Raw genomic sequence first — 26,005 nt, 5'->3', positions numbered from 1 at the left:
GAAGCGAAACTCTGAGCATCCTCTGGTGAACGCAGAATATGGGCCCTGTGGGACTGCGGGGAAAGGCCCTGTAATTACGGGGAACGTCCTGCGAGGCTGGGTTACACAACCAGGACGGAGAGCTGCTCCTGCTCTGTGTGTTAGCAGCAGGCTGATGAGGCTGTGACTCAAAATACTACCTGGCTGTTATCCATTCATTGCTTTCTATCATTGCTGGTGTCCTCTACGCACAGCGCAGACCGCTCGCGAGGCTCCGAGCCAAGGCAGCAGGGGAGGAGCGTGCAGGACCGCAGCAGGGCCATTTGATATTGACAGTGACACGGTTCCCAGGTGGCCCCAGCATGTCTTGGGGCTGGCTGACGGTCGCACGGCAATGCCACCAAGTGAAGGTGAATCATGCCCAGCTCGGGCAGGAGCAGTGTGCTGCTCACGAGCCGTTGGGTTAGGGGATGGAGTGTTGTAGCGAGTGCCTGGAGATGTTGTACGTGGGGACTTGCACCTCTGCGTGGTGCTGGCCGTGCCCTGGTGTCATGCTGTAGGATGCTGTTCTGCTTTTGAGCTGTTATGTGATGCTGTTGTTGGCTCTGATCTGTGCGAGCCTTGCTTGCTGGTGTGCTTAGCAGCGTCTGGTGCCAGGCTTTGTGCTCCTCTAGGAGGATTTATGAGTCTGTGGGCATGTCTGGGTTTACACGTGGGCTTAACCTTAGCTGTGTGCTGGGGCGAATCATCCCCATTTGGGAGGAATTCTGCACCACAGATGAGAACCTGTGGCAGTGCCCAGCACCCTGTGCTGTCACCATGGCCTCTCCCTCCTCCAGCAGCAGTAATCACTTCCTACACAAACAAGGAGGCTTCAGTGTGTATCCTTGTCCTGCTAGGCCTTCCTTGGCTTTGAATTATTAAATAATGTCTCTGTTACGCATCACAAAGTTTGTTAGAACGCAGCTACTTATCAGAAGAGAAAATAGTCATTTCCCTCCGTCAAGAGTTGACTTCATCTACTTGTGAGACTTGCAATAAATGGAAGAGCATTTTACAGGAAAGACATCTGGGGAGGCTGAGGTTGGAAGTAGCTATGTAGAAGCACCATCTTTCCAAAACAATATGCAGTTCTTTGTGGTGATATCCCTTTGGTAACTAATCTGTATCTTCTCTCTCAATCAAAGCCAACATATGTGGGTTTCTCGTTGTCTCTGAGAGCACTGCCTGCAGAGTGCTATCTTTTCCAAGGTCAGATTTTTGCCCGCTGCTTGTAAGAAGTCGGACGGTACCCACTGCTTTGGAAGAGGCTGGGTTTGAGCAGCAGCAGCCCAGCCTGTGTCTCTCCTGTTCGTTTTTCTCTTGCTTGAGCAGTGCCTTGCCCCAGTGCCCCTACAGCATCCCTGAGCAGCACTGTTTGATTGGACCCAGGCAGGCAATTCCCTATTATTCCTAAGGAATACATGATGGGAACTTGCTTGAGAATGAGCTGGATGGTGGAAATGGGGTCACGCTGGTGTCAGGCTGGGGCTGATTCCCTCTGGACCATCCCTGTGCTGCTGAGCTCCCAGGAGCAGCCATCCAGTGCAGCGCTGCAGGAGCTGCCTGGGGACCGGCTGGTGCCTAGAGAAGCGGGTTAAAGCAGGTTTTCACAAAGCCTTTGCCTGCCATTTTAAATGGGAAGGATGTTTCCTTGGCAACGAGATGGATGCTTCCCAGCAGAGCATATGGCTTCCATCGACTTTGATTTACCGGCGTGTTGAAATGGCAGCTAGATAATCCTCTTCGGCTTTAATGTGTCCGTGCCCCGTGTCCCTGTTATTTGGGAGCTTTAAAGACCCTGGGTCGAGTCCTTGCAGTGCTGGACTTGTTCCCAGCATCCTGAGATGGAGCTGGCAGGATCCCCACATCCTGGAGACCTATGCAAGTAGGGAGCAGCACCTGAGCATCACCCCTAGCAGGGAGCTGCAGGGCAGGCAGGAAAACATCCCCTGTTCCTGCTGCCTTCCACCAGCTGAGCTCCTCCTCCTAAGGGAGAATCATCTGCAGTCCTCTCTTCCTATTTTCCCCCTGCTTTAAATCATTTTTAGATGTTTTCCACCTTTCACCACACAATCATCTGCCTCTTGCAGCTTGCTATTTATTGTTGTGTTTACTGGCTCTGGGAAATAAGGAGAGGGAACAAACCTCTCATTTGCTGGATTGGGCTCTGCGGGTTTGCTGAGCTCGTGCATCCTCCTCCTTGCTGCTGCCCATCAGAGAGGAAGGCTCTCTGTGCTTTGGCAAACTGGATGAAAACTGGCCAATATGGCCAAATATTAGGGGGAGCAGCCAGACAGGGCAATCACATGAGCCTCATTGCCTTAGGAACTGGGATAAAAATAGACAGAGAACTCCTTTCACACGACTGGGTGGTGCTGGGGCGGGTGCAGGGCTACGAGTAGCAGGGGATGCTGGGCTCAGGGCTTGGAAGGGTGACCCTAAATGGGATGGAAGCAGAGTGCTGGCCTGCAAGCATCTGCACTGCAGGGATGGGGATGTGCTGCCCCGTTGTTATTGCACCGATGCTGCATGGTTGGGTGAATCCCTCGTGCTGAGCGTGGGTAGCAAAGCAAATCCCCTGGCCTTTGGGAATGGGGACAGGGTCAGGGCTCCTTCTGCCTGCAGCCCACCTGTGTTCCTCTGCACGCTCCATTATTCCTATGGGTGCATTTTCTTACCTCTGTGGTCACCATCCCTTGGGGACTGGGTTTCCCTGGCTGCCACCAGCTCCTGCTGCTGCGCTCCAGGCCCCTCTAACTGCCAGCTGAGGGAGGGTGAATTGAGCAGGTGGGGAAATCACCAGCACTAAGCCATATTGCCCGTACTGTGCAAGTCTGCGAATGCGTCCTTCTTTTCCCCGCGACTCAGTTAATTAAAACTGATGAGCAAGTGACATTAGCAATGCTTTGGTAATGCTTGTGTTTCCTGCTTTGGCTTTACCCATGAGCTTTTTGCTCCAAGACCCCGCTTTCTTGTCTTCGTTATCAAGGCACAAAGTGGGGGCCAGACCTGCCCTCAGCATGCGCTGAAATCTCAGCCCATCCTTTGCTGCTGGCTGTCACAATGGGAAGGGAGCCTGAGAGCACAGCTCTGGGGTCCTATGTCTAGGAAAGCATAAACCATGGGCTTGAGGCATGGCGAAAGTGAGATGATAAAGGCAGCACAGGGATGCTGCTGAGGCTCGGAGCTGGTCCCTGCAGCTCCCTGTGGGGCTCACTGTGAGGATGCTCAGTGCTGAGGTGCTTTAATTCTTGTGGCTGTAGAAGCAGTGCAAAGGCGGAAACATGGAAACAAAGCTAAGGATGCTCAGAGAGGTGCAGCTTGTCCTTGGTGTGCAGGGAACCTCAGTCTTGAGCTGAATAGCTGATTCTGGGACAGACCTTTGGAAAGCTGGCTACTATTCCTGTCTGCAGCAGGAACCAGCCCTGCATATTTTGAAGACAATCTTCCTATCTGCAATTAGACCAGGGCCTATTTTTGTATATCCCATTCCCTCGAGGAATGTTTAGATGAGATGCAGCATTACATTTTGCAGGGACATCTTGCTTTTAACCCAATTTGAGAGCACAGTTAAGTCAGGTCAAGTGACTTGCACAAGTCAGCAAGAGGATTTTTTATGCCTCCATGCTCAGATCATGCAGAATAACCCTTAGCTTTTTTAATTTATTTCCTTTTTTTTCCCCTTATGGTATTGCTGAAAAGCAGGGCTTTGCTGTGAAGATGCAGAGAGAACTTGATCTTTGTATGCAGATAAAGGTTAAATTTGTAAGGCTTGTGTTCCTGTACTTACTACTAATAATTTCTCAGAGGTAGAGAGGAAGCAGAGATTCTTTTCGGGGAATACCCTGTGGGATGAAGCACAGGCAGTGCTCAGATTTCAATCTGAATAATACTGGTATTGCATGAGACAGCAACTTTCCCTTGCATTAAGATCAATGAACATACCCTGAATAAATGCCTGCACAGGCATTTTAAGAATTACTCAAATGTCCGATGTTTGATACTCTTAATTTACCTCTGAACGCACCATAATTGCACTGTGGTCTTTAGGGTTCTGTCCTGTGAACCATTCCTGCAGTTGCACGGATGTATTTCTCCCCATCTGGTTTTTGCATCAAATCTCAGCCCTGCGGCACAGAGCCCGTGGGCAGGTGTGCTGATTGATGAATGCTTTGGGTTTTCCTCCAGACCTCTGGCTGCATTTCCCAGTGATTCATGCTTGAGGAGGACAGAGAGGAACATTTGAGCTAGAGCTTGGTGTGTTTTCATTATTAGCAACACGGCTTTGTTATGAGTTTGAGGCGCCTTGAGTAAGTTAAGTAATTAGAGCCAGGCAAGTCTATAAAAGAGACTGCTGATGGCTGAAATGCAAGCCTTTTTCCTGCCGTGAACGCTCAGTTCTTGGTCTCTATCGCTGATCTTTTCCAGCTGGCATTTGTTCTTTGAGCATTCCATCCAGGAAAGCTCTGATGTGTTCGAGCTGTTTGGTGTACAAGAACTGTGGAGATGTGGCACTGAGGGATGTGGTTAGTGGGCATGGTGGGATGGGCTGATGGTTGGATCTTAGTGATCTTTTCTAGCCTTAATGATGGTATGATTCTATGCTCAGTCTTGCTTGTAAATGTGGATGTGTATATGACTTTGCTGGACAAGGGACAAGGTCTGCCATACAAAACCTTTTTCTGCTCAAATTGCTGCAGTGCATAGGTTCAGGATTTGTGGGATTGGGGCAGATGAGGCCATTCCTGCTCTTTGCATTACAAACAAGAGGGAGCTGTTGGGGAAGCTCTTCAAGCAGGAACTCTTCAAATGTGGTGGACACTGAGGGAGAATATGTATGTCAGCCCATAGCCTGTCCTTTCTCTAACTGAGAAACATAGTTCCTTGATAGAGGGAAGGCAGAAGAGCAGGCGTGTTGGAGAAGACCCATCTCCTAGTTTGCCACGTTGCTGTCACGCAGCTTTGCTAGTGACCTTGGGAGATGATTTTGGCTGAGGCTGAGGGATGTGGAAACCTGGAGTGGGGCACTGAGGCTTGTGTTGAGCCTTGTAAATGGGTAGCTGGGCTGCGGGGTTCCTTATGTGAAGAACGATGATGGATGCTCCTGGTTAGGGCAGGGACAACGTGCATCGTCATGAGCCCTTGGACAGCCATGGCATGGTCAAAGTTCTGCTTCTGATTCAGTGGAGATTCACATTTAGCTGTAAGTACTCCTGTTCTGAGTGCTAAAAGGCTTTTTACAGCCTCTGTTTATCCTCGGTTTTTTTCCACCCTGGTTTATTGTCGTTGCTGCATTTCGAGGCCTCTGATTTACACCCAAGTTTCAGGTACTTGAAAGTCAGCATCTTCCAGAGACCACAGCAAATGGATTGCTGGGATTACAGCTGGACTGCCCATAAGCATTTTGGTTTTATTTTAGCACAATTATCAATGCCTTGTTTATTTCCCCAAAGCCATTTTTAGGTGTTTTAAGTTATTTTCTATTGTGTGGCTCTCAAATGCCTGGAGTAAAATACTCCCTCCTTTCCAGTTTTGCTTGTTCTAATTAAACAAATCATTAATTCCTTCCCCACTTCTATCGGAAGGCAGCAATGCATGTAATGAGCCCATTGCCTTGTGCCACCTCCTTGCATTGCATCCATCCCCAACGCATCCCAGCATCCCACTGGTGCTCCATGTAAATGGGTGTGTGGGTTCCAAGGGAGTGTCTTTTGGAAGGCAAATGAGATTGATAACCTGAAAAGATTTATAAGGATTCTGTTCTTTACTTTTCCCAAAGAAGAGATAAAAGAAAAATCTTTCACATTTCAAGTTATTTTATTTCTTTATTTGTTTACTTATTTGTTTATTGGAGCGGGAGCTCACTCGTTTCTTTTTCTACTGCTAACATGTAATGTGGCGGAGATGAAACCTGGATATGCCAGATTTTGTGCCATGATTTATAATCCGGAATAAGAAGCTTGCCATGGGTGTTTTAAGTTGACATAACCTTTGGATGGAAAGCCAAACTTTGGAGGACTTTGGGTTTCTCAGTGTTAGCAGCAGTCAGATTTGCACAGCTGAGTCTTGGCTGAGCATGAAGGTGGAAGCAACTCAAGAAGTGGCTGTCCCCAGCAGCTCGCAGGCTGTTGCCAGCTCTGTCCCTGCTGTCACCTATGGAGGGGATGGATGTCCAGCAGCACTTGCTGTCCTTTGCATCCTTGGCCAGTTTGGAGAGGTCGGTGCCAGCTCTGCCATGTAGGGCCCAGCTCCTTTCTGCTTGGGGGGAGGATATTGTCTTCTGCCCAGCTCTAAGCAGAATTGGCATCTTTAATATAAAAATCATTAGATGGGACGTAATTAACGTTCCTTATTGCATATTAACATTACCCAGAGTCAGGCTGGAGACATAATTTCCTTTGATTAGATATGTAGCTTAAAAATTAGATTCATCCCAACCTCTATGCTGTTTACTGGCCTGTTTCCCTTTCCCTTGCTATCCATTATGAGCTGGAGCCCTGTCCTGCACTGTCTGGGTAGATTAGGTGAAATGAAAGCAGAGTCAGCCTCCCACTGCCTGCCCTCCATGGGAGCTCGGAGGGTGCTCCCCACCTCGGCATGGACACGGCTCAGCTTTCTCCTTTTATCCCATGCAAACAGGGGAGCTGCAGAGCCTTCAGGGCCTTCTAGGAGCTGTGCAAACCCCAACTCCATGAATCCAGTCAAAAAAATGTTTCACTCCCGAAGTCTACTTTTCCAGAGGTTTGGGAACCATGGGTTTGAGCAGAGCAGCCCTGGCTCATCCCACACAGCCACAGCTTGCACAAGGAAGATGTTCACCAGCAGGCATCTGTACAAGAACCTTATCTATTGGGTTATGCTTTCAGCTCATGTTGAAGTGATAGAGCAAGTGTCTTTTCCTTCCTTTTTTTTTTTTTTCTGCCCCATCAATACATTTCTAATAACAAAGGTAACATGCAGGACTCCTCTTTCTCCTGGCATCGATCCCCAGCAGGACTCGCTGTTTCAGTGTGGCTTCATTCTGGATCCATTTGAAGCATCCACCTTAGTAAACAAGGTGTGCACGTCTGCTCTGATGTCAGCACTTTGCTTTCAGCACCTGTCTAAGCATTTTATTGTGATATTCAGTCCCAGAAACACAACCCACGCCCTACTTCTTCAATCAGAATATGTGGGATTTTCTTTTCCCCCATCCTCTCCCGTGATCTATTTTTTTCCCCTCTTCTCTTTCTTCTTTCATCGATTATTCATTTGTTTCTCACTCCAGCGTGGGAGTGTGCACCAAAATCTGGGCCACCCTGGGAGCGGGGCTGCCTGACCCATTTGCAGCTCCCTCTCTCTGCACCGGCACAGCCTGCGAAAACCACTTTGGGTGAGAGTGATGGTGAGTGGGATTGCAAGGGGCAGTTCCTTGCTTTTTGGGGTTGTTCCAGGTCCCCGAGTACCAGAAAGGGAGAAATCAAGGGACTGTCCTGAGCTGTTCTGTGCTGAATGGGGCTTGCTGCTGGCAAAACTCAGCCCTTACGGGGCGGCTCTGAAGGTCCCTTCCCTCCAGCAGACTCAGCACTGCCTGTGGTCAGAATAAATACTGCCAGTCCCCCCCCCCTCTACCTGAGCACTGTGATGATAATGGCCATTGCGAAGCCGCAGGCACGGCCCTGCGGTGCCTCTCTTTACACAGTGCCGAGGAGCTGTACCCAGCAGCCCGACCGTGCCTTATAAATATTTTGAAAGGCAGTTTGTAGGAATGTGAGACAAAGCCAGACAGATGAATTATTTAATGCTTTGAAAGAATGCAGCTTTTAGTTCCTCCCTGTGCTGGCCTACTTCGTTGTTTCAGTAAATTGATCTGCAGTAAATTAATTCCCCTTCTTTTGTTTGAGTAAGCGGCGGGCATGGCAGGTTGGTGGGAGCTGCTCCGGCCACGAGCAGGTGCCAGGACACCTCCATGGCTGCAGAGCTGGCATCAGACGTCAGAAGAGAGTGGAGCTTTGGGTTGGCATTGGTGCACTCAGTGCCCACACAGAGAGGACACTCGGTGGGGACAGCCTCTGTGTGCATTTTATCATAGAGCCACAGAATATCCCAAGTTGGAAGGGACCTATAGGGATCATCATGTCCACCTTCTGGCTCCATGCAGTGCCACCCAAAATCCAAACCTCACCTCTGTTAAATCCCCATCTTGGGTAATCTGTGGACGAGGGATGCTGGGAAAGCAGTCGGTGGAATTAAATCTGAAGAGCTGCCAAGTTTTTCTGGCAGTGAGGAGGCAATAAAGGAGCGTTTCCATGCTCGTTGGAGCTGGCATAACAGGGAAGTGATCTCAGAGGCTATCACAGCCACGTGCTGGGAATGGGGGTGTCTTGGCACTGGCCAAACTGGGACTGGTCCAGTGGGTCCTCCCACGCCCAACCCTTCCTGTTCATAGCATCGGGGATCCACATTCCCTTTTGCATGTTGGTTCTCCCCCACTGTTAGACACGAGCCCTGCAACTGATCTGCAGAGTGCGGTCCCAGCGTGATCCCAGGCGTGATTGCATGGGCCTGGTGGCCTCGTTGCTGTCACTTCTTATCCCCTCAGTGCCAGCGAAAGGTATCCTTGTAAAGGGACAGTGTTAAAGCAGCAGCTCGGTGAATGCTCCTATATGTAAATGTCAAAATGTGTGACCAAGTGTGAAAAGTTCTTGCTCTGAAGACTGATGTTCTGTCCCTCTGTGTTTTTTTGTTTTTATCTTTTTGTGTTCTGTAGTTTTCTACTTGTTTTCTCCTGCCTGGTGCTGTCTGTCTTCTCAACCATTGATGAGTATCAGAACAGCTCTGAAGGGGCCCTTTATATTCTGGTGAGTTGGGATTTGCAAACAAAGTGACTGATGCCACATCAAAATAAAGTTAAAAATACACACAAAAAAGCAACCCCTAAGATTGGGGATATTTAACTCAGGCAAGAACTTGACACTGATGCACAAGTGACAGTTCTATTGGGACCCGCAGTAAGGAAAGGAGAAATCTGCATCAGGGCACTCAGGAGTAACCTGAGCACAATATTTTCTCTGATTAAATATTTTAAAGCCCTCTTCCTGAACTTTTTCTGTTGTTTTTGCTTTGCTCCACTGTCTCATCCCCCAAGCAGCAAAGTGAAAACCCAGCGGCTAAGGTCTGAGCATCGCTCAAACTAGGGCTTTCTACCACGTGGTCCTGTGGGGCAACTCTGCCTTGTGTAGAAGCGCAGGGTTGGGGCTGCAGGACTTGGTCTCTAATTCTGGAGCATGCCCTTCACCACATTTCCTTCTAGGCTGACCACGTGTTGTCTCCCCTAGGAAATCGTCACCATCGTGGTGTTCGGGGTGGAGTATTTTGTGCGGATCTGGGCAGCCGGCTGCTGCTGCCGGTACCGGGGCTGGAGAGGAAGGTTGAAATTTGCCCGCAAGCCGTTCTGCGTCATCGGTAAGACCTGCCTCCTGCATGGGGTTTCCCAACCTAAGATGGCTATTGAAGAGCTTGCTTGCACAGTGCTGCAGTTTCTTGCTTGCAGTTTGGGGATTGCTCCTCACCCGGAGAAGGGAGAGGAGGAGCTGAGGTCCCCGTCCAATCTCTCCATCGATTTGCTCACTCTGTGCCTCATTTTGCCTTCCCTGGTGCCGAGGAGCTGCATCACAAGGGGATTGTGAGACTTAATTAATTCCTGCTCATAAAGCACTCGGTGCTCCTGTTGTGCGAGGGGCCATCTGAGCACTGCGGGTGCTTCGTTTGGGGTCAGGAGTGGCAGTTGATCCATGCCATGCCCCATGGAGCCCACGTTCAGGTGTCCAGAACTAGCAAGGGTCACACATGGGACTTTAGCTTATTGCACAGAAAGTCATTCATTAAAAATTGTATAGAAAAACAAGAAAGAGGAAGAGTTTCAGGATCCTGCCCCATCCCTGGAGGTGCTCAAGGCCAGGTCGGATGGGGCCCTGGGCAACCCCACCTAGTGCCTGATTTGGTGATTGGCAACCTTGTCCGTGGCAGGGGGTGGAACTAGATGGTCTTTGAGTTCTCTTTCAACCCAGGCCAACATATGCTTCTATGATCTTTGGGTTTGGGATTTATAGCGTAAGGCTTCTTTTCTTGGACTCTTGCTTGGATTTTCTCTTTCCTCGAGCACCCTGTGGTTGCTATGGTGAACCTCTGGGTTTCATTCCCTGTTTAGACAGGAGAGCTCACGCTTCTGGGCAGCACAGTGTCACAGCACCTAAAAAAGGGCCTGGCAAGGGCTTAGCCTAGCTTAGCCCTGGATGAGAATGCAGTTGTGTGGTATTGGGCAAGTTTTCTTGGGAATGATGAGTGTGGAGGAGTAAACTCAAATGTTTCCATCGGGTGTGTAGCTGCTCCTTTTGTCCGCTTAAGGTTTCTGCTGTGTCCCTCCAGCACCAGGTATTACAATACCACTTCCACACACATCCTTCTGCTGCCGGTGGCAGTGGGAGCGCCGTCCCCTTTGGTGGTGCTCCAGCAACACGTCTCCAGCTTTCAATGCCCTTTGTTCATGCAGACATCATGGTGCTGATCGCATCCATTGCCGTGCTGGCAGCGGGCTCCCAGGGCAACGTCTTTGCCACCTCGGCGCTCAGGAGCTTGCGCTTCCTGCAGATCCTGCGCATGATCCGCATGGACCGGCGGGGTGGCACCTGGAAGCTGCTGGGCTCCGTGGTCTACGCACACAGCAAGGTGAGCAAGCCCCAGGCAGGGACATGGAGCCACTCTTTTCATTTCCCCCACTGGGGATATTGCCTCGGTTTGGTTCCCCACCCCAAATATCTCCCAGGCTAGGGAGGATGGAAGGGACACTAGGTGGTGATATGCAGAGCTGGAACACAAGGTCCCTTGGAGCCCTCCAGCCAGTAGAAGAGAAATGGGAGGGACGCTGGAATGTTTATAAGGAATGTCTTGAACACAGTGACCACCTGCACACTGAGCTCATTTCTAAGAGTTAGCAATTAGCTGGCAGATTTTGGGGCTCATGTTTCACTTTTAACTTCTCTGTGGGCTGGTGAAGCAATTATATTTTCATTTCTGTTCCACATCTTTAAGTACTGGAGCTGTGACTGCTCCCTTTCCTTCTCCACTTGCTGAGGTGTTTTAGGTGATGTACTCTGCAGGGCAGGGGTCACCCTGTGAGTGCTGCATGGCACCACCAGCGCGTGGGCCCATCTCAGATGTCCCCTCTCTTCACTGCATTGAAAATCAGCACTTCTGATCTCCAGCCGAAACCCAAAGCCTAAATATGCACAAACGCAGAGAAGGTTCAGCTCTGAGGCCAACCGCAAGCAAGTGGCTCAGCTTTCGGAGATGCACACCAGGATTGCAATTATTCTATTCTATCCCTTAATGATCTTGCAGGAGCTGATTACTGCCTGGTATATTGGCTTCCTCTGCCTCATTCTGGCCTCTTTCCTGGTATACTTGGCCGAGAAAGGAGAAAATGAGCACTTTGATACGTACGCAGATGCACTCTGGTGGGGTCTGGTAAGTAATTTTCTTAGAGCAGCTGCTGGTTATTAAAATAAAATGTCCATTAACCCTCCATTTTCTATCACTTATGTGAGGAATCAACTTACAGACTGCTTAGTTAACATTTTTATTAAATGGCTTCAGGCTACTCCATTTAGCTACATTTCTTAAGTAAAGCTTGTAGGAGATAGTATGGGATTGCATTTCTTGAGCTAGCCGGGGCAGCACGGTGAGAGGGGGGCTCATGTGCTGCTCAGCCATGGGACTCTGCTCCATTGTGGCAGATCTAATAGGGACCCCGTGCTCATCATTGTGACAAGTATTGTCACCATTCCGTCATTTATCATCATACTTGAGCTGTTAAATGCACTGGACTAGATTTCGTAAAATTAATGCATTCTGAGTACCAAGAAAACTTCAGTGCTGAAAGCACTCCCTTTGCAAATCTTTGCTGACAAAAGAGGAAAGGGCAATACTTCCAGTTTGCTCTGTGTGTGCGTGGGAATTATTGGATTACTCGATTAACAAAGGGAGAATTAATGACGTTCTAATCTCCTTGCATTATTGTTCTTCTGCTCTGGCACTGCAGCGCTGGTTTGGCCTTGATTACAAAGCATGTAATGAAAATCCCAGATCTGATCAAATCCCAATAACAGGCTTGGGGAGGAATCGGCTGATCAAGCAGCTCCTCTTCTTCAATAAAGGGAATGAAATGCTGTTAAGGCAGTGAATTGCTTTTCAAGCCCCTTGGTTATGACAGAAAATAAAAACAAAGCCCAATTTGACATAACTAGGAAATAAACAATGGGGGAAAGCTGACGGCCCAGATCAGAGCTCAGCATGGGGAAAGCCATGGGCAGAGCTGTCCCTTCCCGGGCTGGAGAGCCTCATGCAGAGCTTCCCACCTCATTCCCCATTTCAGAATGTGTTGGTGCACCACGTGGTGTTGCTCCTGTCCATCTGAGAGTGGCGTTTCAGCCTCATTAAAATCAGCAAACGTTGTCATTGTCCAGCTCACAGGTCCAGTACAGGACATGCTAAGAAATGAGCAGAATGAATCAGCTGTTGGGTTCAGGAGCTTGGTGGCTCCAAATCCTTGCAGTCGTCTCCATAAATTGTAAAAAATTATAACCCATCTTCGTAGTGATTAAGGAGTGAACGTTGCTTCAGCTCAATGTTTCAGCACGGAATAGCCACATGGATGCATTTTACTAAACGCTTTGTCAAAGTGGCAGCTAATTGATAGGGCTTTTAGTGGGTGTAATTAAACGGTGCTTTGGGATTGGGCTTCCATTTGGTTAAAGCAGTTTTGCTCCAAGCTGAAGGTGTAAAGTTTCTGACAGCACACTGGGGATACTGGGACTCCGCCACCCGTGGAGACATCTCTGTCGTTGGGGGCTGTGGGTCAGGGACCTTGGGTCCTTTGGGCAGAAGTCTCCAAGAGGATGTCCCCATCATGCTGGTCCTCCTGCCCTGTGTGTCACAGGCTCTCCAAACTCTTCCTCAATTCCTGATGGAGTGCACAGCATTCCCCATTTGTGAGGTTCATGGACTGAAGCAGGAAAAGTCACCTTTTGCTGCAGTTTGAAGCTGAAGGGTTCTTTGTTTCCAGCAAATCTCTCAGCTCCTTCCCCAGAACACACACAACAGCTTGCCAGCCTCTCTTGGTGTATTACATTAATACCAAGGAGGGGAAAAATACCTCTAAATTAGGTTGTACAAAGCAGCCTGTTGGGCTAATGTGCTGTTTTTAAGTAGGAAGGGAGACCAGCTAATAAGCACTGCTGGGAAAATGGGCAATAAACAGCATCAGCTCTTTATGTGTGCAAATAACCTTGATTTCTTTTGAGAGGTGCTGATGATGGGATGGACCCCGAGTTTGTCTGCTCCCCACCACCTGCTTGGGGAATTTTGGTGGCATTGCTTTATTTAATTTTATTATTGTTTTAGTATTTTATTTTAGTACTTATTGTTTTATTATTTTATTTCAGTACATACTTATAAAAAAAAAATGATGGAGAGCAGTTTTTACATGTGCAGATAGTGATAGGACAAGGAGGAGGGGGGTGGTTTTAAACTAAAATAGAGGACATTCTTTACCCAGAGAGTGGTGAGGCCCTGGCCCTGCTGCCCAGCGAGCTGTGGATGCCACATCCCTGGAGGTGCCCATGGCCACGGAGGGCCCTGTGCAGCCTGGTCTACGGGAGGTGTCTCTGTCCATGGTAGTGGTTGGAGCTGGGTGGGCTTTAAGGTCTCTTCCAACCCAAGCCATGTGATTTCCAGTAGAGAGCTGTGTGACTGAGGGCCGGGGCTCTCCTCTCGCAGATCACCCTGACCACCATCGGCTATGGGGACAAGTACCCGCAGACCTGGAACGGGCGGCTGCTGGCTGCAACCTTCACGCTCATCGGTGTTTCCTTCTTCGCTCTCCCGGCCGTGAGTGTGGGCTGGGCTGGGTGGGCAGTGGTGGGGCTGAGCAATTATCTTAGGGTCAACCTGTGGCTTCATGCACCCGAAGAACTCCCAGCTTCAACTGCTTGGCTGCTTCTGAGTCAAAAAAGAAAAAAAAAAAATAGCAGAGAGGAAACCTCGTGTGGACAGCCACAGTGTGTATAAGCAAACAGGATGGAAAATGTGGACGTAGTGCTTCACAAATGAGATGGAAGGTGTTTGTTGAAGTGAAACCATATTCCTGCTGCTGTTCCTAGGGGTGGCTGTGCCATTTCAGTAAATCACCCTGCTTCTTTTTGCAGTGCGTTGCAGTGTGTTGCATGGATCTGATTTTCCCCCATAGGGATAATTTGCTGCATGGTTGTGCGATATGGATGTTTCATGTTTTATCAGCAGTTTTTACCAAAGCAGCGAGCACCAGCAAAGCCCCCACTTGGGGCTGCCTTGGTTGAGGGCTCCTTGCTCCTTTCCTCATGCATTTGAAGCAAAAATGAGACAGAGCAAAGTTTTGGAAGGAAAGCTGGATGCAACCTCTCAAAGCTTCTCTAACACTTGCTAACTGCACAATTTCATTCTTTTCCCCAGGGCATTTTAGGTTCAGGGTTTGCTCTGAAGGTCCAGGAGCAGCATCGGCAAAAGCACTTTGAGAAGAGGCGAAACCCAGCAGCAGGACTGATTCAGGTTAGGAGTCGGGAGCCTCAGGGTTGCATCCTCTCAGTTTTGGGGTCTAAATGGACTTTTAGGAGCAGGGGAGGAGAAAAACAGGGCTGCCTGTCTGAAGTGTGAGACAGCAGCTGGTGGCTGGTCTTGTCTGGGAACAAATGCCAGGAAGGCAGCCATAGGGATGCAGCATATGTGAAAGGCAGTCTGGGGGAGAAAAGGAACTAAACCCAGCCCAGCGCAGTGAGACAAATACACTGGGACAGTCTGTTTTCACCAATTATATGTATTTTTTTTCAAAGAGAATATTTATACTGATATCAAGTTACAATTGGGAGCATTCTCCTCATGCTAACAGATGTCTGCACAGAAGGCTGGCCTTGGCGGATAGCTTGGAGATTTGCAGTTAGAGTGGTTTTACACTCCCCTGCTCTCTTCTCTGCAAATTGTGTAGCTCCCCAATGCGCAACTGCAGCGCTGCTGACAGCGAGTGCCTGGTACCTGCAGCATCTTTAGCACTAGATCAGTGGCATCATGGTAGCACCCCAAATGTGTCATGTGTCAAATGGGTTGGTGGCATCATGGTAGCACCCCGAATGTGTCACATGTGAAATGGATTGTTGGCACCGTGGTTGCACCCCAAATGTATCACATCCCAAATGGGTCGGTGGCATCACGGTAGCACCCCAAATGTGTCACACATCAACGAGAAGTCAAAATGTCAGACCCACAGATAGCAGAGAATCGGTGTTGGTAGAGGTTTATGGAACCCAGCCTGCATCTCCATCGCAGCCTGTCTCCTCATAGGCTGCATGGAGGTTCTATGCCACCAACCTGTCCCGCACGGACCTGCACTCCACCTGGCAGTACTACGAGCGCACCGTCACCGTCCCCATGTACAGGTACCTCCTCCTCGCGCCGCCCGCCTCGTGGTGCCAGTGTCTCCGTGTTTATTTTTGTTACCTGGACATAGACTTTTATTGTTCATTTAAGTTTTTATTCACGTAAACTTTTAATTTATTTAAGTTTAAAAAAATTGATTTCCACAGCTCTTAAGAGCCGGAATATGTCTTTTCTTTCAAAGTTTATTTGTTTTTGCTTTGTTTCATTTTGTGTTTCTTTTGGCCTCAATTTTAATTTCCCTATTATTTTTTTTTTCTTTTCATCTCTGTGTGTATGTATGTGCTCTTCTTTTCACCTTTATTTCTCCACGCCCGGGGTAGTTGCGTTGTGTTGTGACAGTGCCGTGCCCAGGTGTGAAGACTCCAAGCTGCCCTGGACCTAGGTAAATGCTGCCTTGCCCTGCGTGCAGCAATCCGCGCTGCTCCGGCCGGGCTCTAATGGTCCTTCTGCCTTTCAGCACTCTTCTGTCCCTCTGGGCTGCCCTGGAACTGTCCCCAGGTGCATTTGGCCTTGGTCCCAATTTCCTTTTCCTCTTCCTCTTTTCCTTTCCCTCTTCCCCTTTCCTTTTCCTTCCTGGGCAGCACTGTGCATTCCTTTCTGGTGTGTTTTGGGACTGCCCAGGTCTCTCTGGATGGTGTTGGTTGGATATTCCTGCAGCTTTGTGAGGGTTTTTGGGGCACGATGGGGCTCCTTGTGCTCTCAACCCTTGTGGTGCAGAGCTGTTGTCCAGCGCTGGGTTGTGCCAATGCCAGTGCAAAATCCCTCTGTGTTTTCTGTGTTACTGGTGCCTTTTAGCCATTTGAATGCATTTCCCAGGGCAAGCATTAGTCTGTGTTTGAAGTGTTAGCCAGCCTGTTAATCCATCTTAGAAGCCTGTTGGAATTCACGTTGTCATGGTCAGTAAGTTGTCGTTGGATTCATTCCCAGTGTGTGCCTGATGGGTTGTTTGTTCCCTGAAGATATTTATGAACTGACATCAAGATTTTGCTTTAAGAAAAACAAAACAACAACTCAATGAAACAGAACCAAACTGTTTCCCAATAGCATTAAAACCCACTCATCCCACTCTCTATGTCCCACCTCTGCATTGGTTGGGACCAGCTGCCGAGAGGAGGAGCACCTGGCCCAAAGCCCTCTGCAAAGCGCACAACGCTGACGTTGGCTTCAGTGGGCTTGGTCATGGTTATACTGCTCTTGGAAATCCCGAACTTAGCATGCAGCCAGACATACAGGGGCACCCTTTGGCATGAGGATGAGTGCATCTGGCACTTCCCTGGGGATGGGGCTCTCTGCTCTCTCTGCTTCACCCTAAAACTCCAGTTGCAGTCCATGCACAGGCAACTTGAACATAACCGTGGGAGGTGAGCCCTCATGGCTTCAGCTCTTTGTTTGTTTGTTTGTTTGACCAAGCAAGCTGTGAACTTCTTTTTGAGTCTCTTTTGGATGTGTTCAACTGGAATAATTCAAAATACTTGTCCCCTAATTTAAAAGGGGGGTAACTGTATGTTCTGGCTGCCGCTTCCATCTCTCACACTGCCCATCTACCCTTCCTACCCACTTCTCTAAGCCAGCTGGCGTGCACCAACAGCTGCACCCTGAGCCCAATGCCATGGTGTTGGCTGCTGCATGCAGCTGAGCTGCACGCCATGCTTGGGAACTGGGTAGGGAGACACAGCATCCCCTCTGCCAGAGGTGAGCTGCAGTCACTGCTGCCTTAGCACCTTTTCTGCTCAACATTGGGCTGCTTGTCCCTCCTAGCAGGAGCCCCATGACTTGAGCTTATGTCTTTTCCCAAGGCACCTTTGAAAAGAGGGGCTGTTTGGTGGAGAAAATTGGTAGCTATGACTTGAAGGTGCTTGTGTGTGCCCAAAGCATCACTCAGAGCACTGCAGGAGAGCTGGTCTCACTCTGCTGGGGAAAATAGGGTGGGCTCTGAGAGCATCTCAGCTTTGATGTTGAAATTCAAAATGTGGTAAAGCAAATCTGCAATGTACATCTGGCTCCTATATGAAAAAAACAAAACCAACAATAACAACAACAAAAAAAAACAACAACCGAAACCGAACAACAACAAAACCCCCAAACTTACTCTTTATTATCACTCAAGAGAACAGGGTATTGTTCTCGGCTATGTTCCTATACTTGCACATAAGAAGTTACTGAAATGTCACGTTTCAGTAGAAGCTGGAGCTCCTTGGAGCCATCCTGCTGGTCCAGGGAGCCCCTAGCTGGTGGCACCGAGTGCTGTGGATTCCTCCCTGAAGATCTCTCAGAACCCCCCCACATTTTCCCTGCCCCGTGGTGCCTGTTTGCTTTGGGAGCGAGGTGCCAGCAGCCTGTCTCGTGGGTGGCAGTGGTGCGAGGAGCAGGGAGCGAGCTCAGCCCGCACTGGTGCTCACCCGCGGCCTGGTCCCCGCGCGCCTGCTCCCAGGGTGCACTTGGTTCACGTGCTAATTTTCTTTGTTCTGTTTCTTTTCTCCCTCCCTCCATTTTTCTTTCCCTTATCCCTTTGGTTTTCTTTGGTGAAAACTCTTGAAAAGCACGCAAACGCAAACGTACGGTGCCTCCAGGTATGACGTGCATGTGACTCTGAACTGTGTGTCATGTCGCTCCTTGTTCTTCGTTTGGGACTGTAACATCCAAAGCCTTTAACTAAAAAAAAAACAAACAAACCCAGAAAGCTCTGAAGATCAGGTTTTTGTCAAAGGAATGAGCAAAAGCCCAAACCAGACCGCCCATCCCGCTGCCTGCTGACTAACTCCATGTGCCTCTATACGCGTTTTAGCTATTGGTTCGCACAAGTGTTGGGAAACTGTCTTCCAAAATGATGATTTAAGGAAGGAGAATGGGAGAGCGCTTGATCAGCTTGCTTTATTAACGATGATTTCTTGATGGTCTTACCAATCTCCTCCAAATCATACAGCTCTTAACAACAATACCTCCCCATTCATACTTCCATTTCCCCTCTCCCATTACTCATGTGTGTTCCCCTTCCCCAGCCCTCTTCTCCCATCCATCAGTATATCTGTTATCTCAGTGCTGTAGGAGCTGTGCACCCTGGGTAGCACTGAGTCTGCTGCCCTTGCTGGTGCGAGGGGTGCTGGTGGCACCATGGGACACGTCGGTGGTAGTGCAGAATAAAATCGCAGCAGTGGCTGTGCCTGTTTTTTAAGGAGAATGGGAGATCAAATGTAGGCCCAGTGTGCTAAGCCGAAAAGTTCGCTAAGGATTTCCCCCAGTAATTCAGTGGGATGCTTGGAAAAGGAGCGTCCCATCTCAGCAGGGTAATTACGTTTTGTTTTTTCCTTCTGTAACTGAGCTGGAGCCAAGCAGTTATTAGTCTTGGTTGTTCCTTCTGAGAGCTGACCTTTCAATCCAATGAAACAGACGTATATGTGGCTGGGGTGAGATTTATTGCAAACAATATTATCTCAGGTTCTGCAGAAGAGAGCAGGTTTTCAGATGATAGGCGTATTTTATGTGAGGTGGGTACCTGAAGGTGCAGTAAAGTCAATATTTGAAGATGTGGAATTAATGGCTTACGTTTGGAGACTGTGAGCCAAGCTCTGTTCATAGAGCAGTTTAAATCCTCACTAGATGCATTAACGCAGATGTGATTTAGTGCCTGATTTCCAAACCTGGTTCCAGTTTTCACAAATATGAGTTTTTGCTGCCTTACTAAATCACACTTACCACTTTGTGTGGTTAATTTACAGCAAATTGCATCCGTGATTGAAAGTGCAAGATTATGAGTGCACGTTAGTGCTGTGCAGGGCAGCAGCCTACTTTGAGAACTGGGCGTTTTTCTACTGCTGGAAATGAAATAAGAACATGATGCTTCCACTCCAGCTCTTACCATAACATTTTTCATAAGTCTCATAAATATTCCCCACTATGAGGAATGACTTAGACTGGAGTCAGTGTCATGGTGAGCGTGATAATCAGCTCCTTGTAGAACTCCAGCGCAGCATGGAGACTCATTTTAGTCCCCATCACAGTATCCATCTCCTCCTCATCACCCCCTCCCCCATCGCTCATACTGGGGCTGTTCAAACAAATCATCACCGTCTGTGTGTGTGTTGTGTGTGGGTGTGCGTGCTCCTGTGCTCTGTGGTGTGCTGCTGCCGTCTCTCCTCGTGTTGTGGGCTCTCAGTGATGTCCTGGTCGGAGGCATGATGTCCCCATTGTCCCCAAATGCTTGAACGTTGTCTGTGCTACCAGGAAAAGCAATTGTACCTTCCCTTTGGCTTGGGGAGTGGAGTCAGTCTGGTGTTTGTGTGTGTGGCCCTGGGAGGTGACGGGTTGCAGCTGGGTGTTCCAATGGTGGCATGGGCTGTGTGTGCTCCTGGGGTGTGCAGACCTCACCCAGCTCCCCTTCACCAAAACGCGCTTCCCTTTGTTAACCAAGTGGCACGGGACTGGGAGGAGAGAGAGAAAAGCACACAGAGCCCTGACAAAGCAGGCTTCCCTTTGGGCTTCTGGTGAAGTGATGCAATGCAGAGCAGTTTCCCAGGCTGCTCATGTAAGGGTAGGGTAGGCTGAGCACTCAGTTTGGATCACATTTGGGGTCTATATGGGACCGAGTTGATGCCCATTTTTATTAACTGTCTTTTCAGTGCAGCATTCTTTTCTCCACCACATGTGCACCGTGCCCACAACTGCTGCAGGAGCAGTGAATCTCTGTGGTTGCTTATGTCATCACCTCTGCATGGACCATCTCTGGTGATCCTCGAGGTTGTCACCTTCAGCACAGTGCAGACCTTGGGTTGTGGGCTAATGCAAGGGAAGGGTCCTTCTGGGACCCTGAATCCTTCTCTTTAGTGAACAGGGACCCCAAATCCTTCCATTCAATGAGTTCATGAGGTCTTAGCTCTGTGACTTGCATCAGAGACCTGCATTTGTGATCCTGGCTGGAGAAGTTGGGGTTGTTGCCCTGTGTTCTGGTGGGTATGGAGCTCTTTGAAGAAGAGACGTCCATAAAAGAGAAGGAGGAGTTGGACTTGATGATCCTTATGGGTCCCTTCCAACTTGGGATATTCCACGATTCTAAAGAAGAATAGTTGTACACTCAGCATTAAGTGCTGAATACACTTTGCAGTTAGCAGTACACTTTGTGCTTGATTTTATGCACCTCCTTCTCCCGTCTTGGCATCAATCTGCAAATGCTGTGGTGGGTTTGCACGGAGGTGACAGCCCAGCACTTGCACACTGCTCCAGTGCTCCAAAGTCAGCCTCCTCCTGATCCTGAGGAGGATCATTAATTCGTCTACTCAGGACATGCTCTCCTCTGGGTGGAAGTGAGCAGAGCTGCACTGCGGAGCAGAGCCAAATTTTTCAGCCCTATTTTTATTCTTTCCTCCATCCTTAAAATTGGAACATTTTTTGATTGCCTCAGTTTTGTAAATGCTGAATCTGTTCTGCTGAACAGCCACGTTTTGAGTATGGGATTTGTGCATGCAGAGGAAAGGCTTTTCCAGTTGTTGCTTTTTTTTCTTTCAGTTAGAGGAAAACTGTGAACCTATTGGTCTCTTAATGGCTTAAAAGCTGTCAGCAGACCTATTGCTTCCCCTTTCCTTCCAGTACTCAGCTGCAGTTTGGGGCAGTTTGAGCAGATTCTGCTTCCATCAAAGCCCATGTGGCTCCTTTCCCAGCATGAACAAACAGCCCCCTCCTGGGAGCTGTGCCTCTTTGGGCTGTGGCCCCATCCTTGTTGCAGGCACTACTGGAGACAGCTGCTGTGCTTGCTTTGCACCCTATAGCAGAGCCATGGCATGTAGCCTTTCAGCAATATGTGCTGCTGGCCCAGAAGGGAGCTTGCAGCAAGCCATGGGATGAGCCTGAGAGAGAAAGGAAAGCCCTGGTTCCTTCCTGATCCAGAAGGCCATCATACAGGACTATGCCTCTTTTGGGGGCAAAACCTTCTGCAGGCAGTAGGGAATCAGTAGATCTCCACCCAGCCGTGCTCTGCCTTTCCTGGCACCCTGCAGGCTGCTCCCTGCATACACCTCATGCATCCTGAGAGCAGCGGGGCTGAGTTTCCCCATGTGCCTCCAGCAGAGGAGCATCTCTCCACCTGACACCCAGCAAACCTCCTGCCACGACACCCCCGTGCTGCCCAGAAATGCTGCCAGACTCTGATGGTCAGGAGTGTGGTGAAGGAGACAATTTCTCTCTCTCTTGCTGTCCCAATCTCTTCCCAGCACCCTGCTATAGGTCATTTTGGGAGCAGCGGGTGATCCCCTCTCCTGCCCCAGCTGTCCTCATTGCAGTCAGTGGCACTGAGTTGTAGTGAAAGGAGAGGGCAGCAGGCGAAGCTTCCAGAAGGGGAGGCTCTGGGATCAGCTCTGCCTGAATGTTAACACTCTTTCTTCTCTCCCTGTAGACTCATCCCACCTCTGAACCAGCTGGAGCTCCTGAGGAACCTGAAGAGCAAGTCGGGACTAACATTCAGGTTAGCAGCAGTTAGGAGAGCTCGGAATGCTCACACTTCTTCACTGCATTTTTTTTTTCTTGTTTCTCCCTCCCCCTCCCCCATTCCTGCCTTTTGCTTGTCGGCAACCTTGAAGATGTGAGAGGTGTTGGCAGCCGATCCCCACGGGTTGCTCAGCGATCTCCTTCCCGCCCCTCTTCCATGCTGCCCATGCATTTCTTCAGCCTAATTTTTCTCTGGAGTAATGTTACAGCGCTTGGCTGGAAATGCAAAGTGGTACTTTCAGAGGGTCAGCTCAAGGTGGTGTTCCTGGTTTGCCTCTGACCTTCCTGTTCCTCACCGCCCTCAGAGGATGCTCAGGCCCACGATGTGCTAATTCATTCCCTACCCTCCATCTTTCCATGAGAGCAGGCAGGATTTAGTGGTGAGAAAAAGCAAGGGGATGCTCCCTTGGTCTCTTGCCCCTGACTGAAGCACCACGTCCCAGATTCCCATAGCTCCATAAGCAGGTTACAAAAATCACAGATTCTGCTGAGCTGGAGCACAGGACATGGCAGTGGTGGCACAGACGTGCAGTATTGCTGTATGGAAACCATCCTGCTCCGCACAGCTCTGCTTCTCCTCTGGGTGAGGCTATCAGTCAGCCAAAAGCACCACCTCACATTTGCTAAATTTGCTCTGGTGAGATAGCAACAATCACCCCAGAAGGCCAGGCATCCTGCGGCTTCAGTGTGTACTCAGGAGGGGTCATTTCATCTACTTAAAGCAAGGTAGGTCACCCCATTTGGTGACAGGGGCAGTGAAGAGCCCTGGGGATAGAGATGAGATGCTGAGCTGGTGAGTGGTGAGTGGGACAGCGCCTGCCCGGGCTGTGACCCTGCAGAGCACAGGGATCTGGGATCCCATGGATGGGTCAGACTGCAGACTGAGTGTGAAAGTCTGAGTCTGGGGCTGGGCTGAGCACAGGGCAGGGGCCTGAAGGCCTTTTTTAGTCTCTCCAATCCAGTTTGCCCCCTTCCCCTCCAGCCAGCCCATGCTTGGTGCCAAGGAATGCAGACCTTCACATTGCTGACATTTGCAACCTGCTCACTCTCTTCTGTAGTTGCATGGGCAAGGCTGTTTCTTGCAGCCTGGTGTGAAGAAGGTGTAAATAGCTGAAGGCAGAACAAGTTTTCCTTGTTGGTGCAAGGAAATGCCACCAAGCTGTTGGTCAGTAAAAGGGAGACTTCTTTAGTGTGGCTGTAGGTAGGCTTGTGATGTTGTGCCTATCCTTTTGCAGGTGTTCACCTCACTTTGTCCTCAAGGTCCATGGTTTTTTCAGTGCAGCCAAGTGGTTTGGGATCTCAGTGGGAAACTGCATGCAAGAACTGTGGTCCCCACTCCCTCCACGGAGCCTTTGCCAACACCAGAAAGGATGGCTGAGGTGCCAGGACCTGGGGCCAGGGGTCTGTGCCCCTTCCCAATTTTTTCCCACTGGCCAGGAGGGAAAAGCAGGTAGCCCAGGCTCACAGGAGACGCTCCAATCCTTCCCTGTGTGCAGAAATCACTTGGGGACGTGCGTTTCCAAAGGAAAGGAGCTACCCTCTGAGCGCACCGAAGTCCTCCTGTGCTCGTCCAAATCACACGGCCGTGGGGTGTCTGAGTCATGCATAGGCACAAGGATGGGTTGGGAGCAGCTCTTCAGCCCTGTGCGTTGTATGTGTCTTCTCTGAGGTTGTGTGAGTCTCCAGTGATCTCCTGTCCAGGACAGAAACTCCAGGAATTAAGTACTCCTTTCCCTCTCTTCTGTCCGCAACTTCCACTTAGTTGTACTGTTTGGTATTGTCTTTTCGTTATGTTTTAACAGTGAAGCAGCAACATCTGTTGCCACCTGACACCATGCTAATGTACTATTGCTTCTGTTTAAAGGAAAGAGCAGCAGCCTGAACCATCGCCAAGGTCTGTATCACTGCCAACACGCCATCCCCATGCATTACCTGTAGATCTGTGTGTGTGTGTGTGTGTGTACCATGTCGTGGCACCATCGAGGGAAGCATTTTAGGTATTAACGTGCTTTTTCTGTGCTGTGGCAGTCCAATGTATCTACGTGTAATGCTGGACCTTAAATCATCCCTTTGCAGTCTGGCTGGGTGGCTATGAGGACAGTGAGGCTGTAGGGCAGAGGGACAGCGGTGGGTAGGGCTGCAGACCTTTATTTGGGGTGACAGCAGGGCTTTGGTTGATGCTGCTTTTTTTTTCCTTTTGTTGCTGGAGTTGTAGCCGGAATGGTGTAAGTGGGGCTTGAGATGTGCCAGTGGGTGGTGGTGCTTTGTCCATGTCACCTCCATCCAACACGGAGGTGACTTTGAGCACAAAGCTGTCGCCGTGTCACCAAGGTGGCATCTCCCAGGCATGGAAGGGCTCTCTGGCACGGCACTGAGCTGCATGGCAGAGACAGCCCAGCCTTGCCTCACCCTCTGAGTGATGCCCAGCCCCTGCCCTGCTTCCCTACACGTGCAGAGCGTGCTCCGCTGGGTGCCCTCTGGACGTGGTGAGCACCTTCCAAGGCCAGCCAAAAATCTGACCCGAGGGAGAGCTTCGATCACTTTGTATGTCCCAGGGAAAGCAACAGGGCTGGTGTTTGGGATGCTTTTGGGAGACTTTTTGTCCTTCTAGAACTATTGAATTCTGGGAAGTTTTCCTCTTTTTTTTTTTTCCTAGTTCTTTACAGAAATAATTTTGGGACTCAATCTCCGTATTTATTTATTTTTTTTCTTAAGGAGCAGGATGCAAAACTGATGATCTGTGGAGATCATCTGCTTGGCTTTCAGGTCTTCCATCCCATATCTCAAAACTTAGCTTAAATATTGCAAATACTGGAAAATGCATTTTAGAAGTATGATTAGAGCCTGGCATTTTGGAGATGGAACTTTCTGCTGTGCCTTTTAGCTTATCAGAGGCCAGAAACTAATTTTCTCTTAGCACAAAATCCAACCAAAGATGTCTGGGCAGATACAGTGCCAACTAAAGGAAAGAAATTTCATCCTTCCTTCCTTTATCCCCCACTCCTCTTTTTTTTTTTTTTTGTCTTTCATTTGAGCTTTTTCTTTGCAAGCAGAACCTCCATAGCACTCCATCCACTCCCTGCCAAATAAATCAAATCACCAAGATCATGTTTCAGCGAGCCAGAATTTCTCTTTTTTTCCTACTCGGGGTCCCAGCTGGTGCAGTGAGAACAAAAGCAGCTTCCATTCAACTTGATTAAAGCAGGGAAGTGCTCTCTGGGAGCAGAGCAAGGCTAAAATCTTGGGCACCTGCCCTTGGTATCAGGGTTTGCATTGTCACAAGAAATCCCTGTTCGACCCCAGCAGCTCTGTAGCTGGAGAACTTTGAGAACCACTGTCCTTCATGTGGTCCCAGGCACTGGTCTTCCTTCTGTGGGCATCTGTGTCCTTTTGCAGCCCTCATTTTCACCAGTTAGCACAATAAGTTAAATGATAGAATATTTCTTCACAGAGGTTGCAGGTTTTTCCTGGTCATTTTATACAATGCATTCTTTACCTTATGTCACAGAAAGAAGTAAAAATAGCCTTTCATTGTCCTTTTTGAAAGTATTTCTTACTACATAGGGCTCCTTCATCGGGGTCATTTCCAAATGCTGTTTTCCTGCTACTGTGGCCATTTCCTGCAACAGTGCTGTGTGTTGTTGCTCTTCCATGGAAGGTGCTAAGCCTTGAACCCAGGTGTGCTTAAGCTGAGGGTCTGTGGCTGCCGTATAAGTGACAGTGGAGGACTTTGCAGACTGCTCAGTTCAGTTGCCAGGGCAGAGTCAAAGCTCTTTCCTTCTCTGTTTCATTAGGATATAATTTCTACCTGCTCCCACTTTTCCTTCTGAGAACGTCTCAGACCTCAGGAAGACAATTTGCACAGAAGTCCTTATATTCAGAGGACCCCAAATCAGCTATTTCTCAAATAAAAATCTCAGAGTCTTTCACAGTGACATCCCAAATCTCCCACCCGCTTTGATTTCCAGCAGCCTCATTGACTCTTGGTGTGTCATCCTGCCCTTAC

General features: G+C 49.2%; 1 protein-coding gene across 2 annotated transcripts in view; it reads left to right on the top strand.

The window, feature by feature from the left end:
- The window catches only part of KCNQ2 (potassium voltage-gated channel subfamily Q member 2), a 47,075-nt gene continuing 29,691 nt past the window's right edge, over positions 8,622-26,005 (top strand). Inside the window, exons 1-9 of one of the 2 annotated variants that reach the window (XM_021416602.1) lie at positions 8,622-8,861; positions 9,339-9,465; positions 10,553-10,728; positions 11,401-11,526; positions 13,837-13,947; positions 14,548-14,643; positions 15,430-15,524; positions 21,908-21,976; positions 23,864-23,893. In XM_021416602.1, the coding sequence (XP_021272277.1) occupies positions 8,721-8,861; positions 9,339-9,465; positions 10,553-10,728; positions 11,401-11,526; positions 13,837-13,947; positions 14,548-14,643; positions 15,430-15,524; positions 21,908-21,976; positions 23,864-23,893 (971 nt within the window). In that variant the 5' untranslated portion in view covers positions 8,622-8,720. The remainder of the gene's footprint in view (positions 8,862-9,338; positions 9,466-10,552; positions 10,729-11,400; positions 11,527-13,836; positions 13,948-14,547; positions 14,644-15,429; positions 15,525-21,907; positions 21,977-23,863; positions 23,894-26,005) is intronic. The other variant, XM_021416600.1, reaches the window with a different exon arrangement.

This window comes from Numida meleagris, chromosome 19, assembly GCF_002078875.1.
Source record: "Numida meleagris isolate 19003 breed g44 Domestic line chromosome 19, NumMel1.0, whole genome shotgun sequence".
Lineage (NCBI taxonomy): Eukaryota > Metazoa > Chordata > Aves > Galliformes > Numididae > Numida > Numida meleagris.
This window is presented reverse-complemented; position numbering and strand designations above follow the sequence as displayed.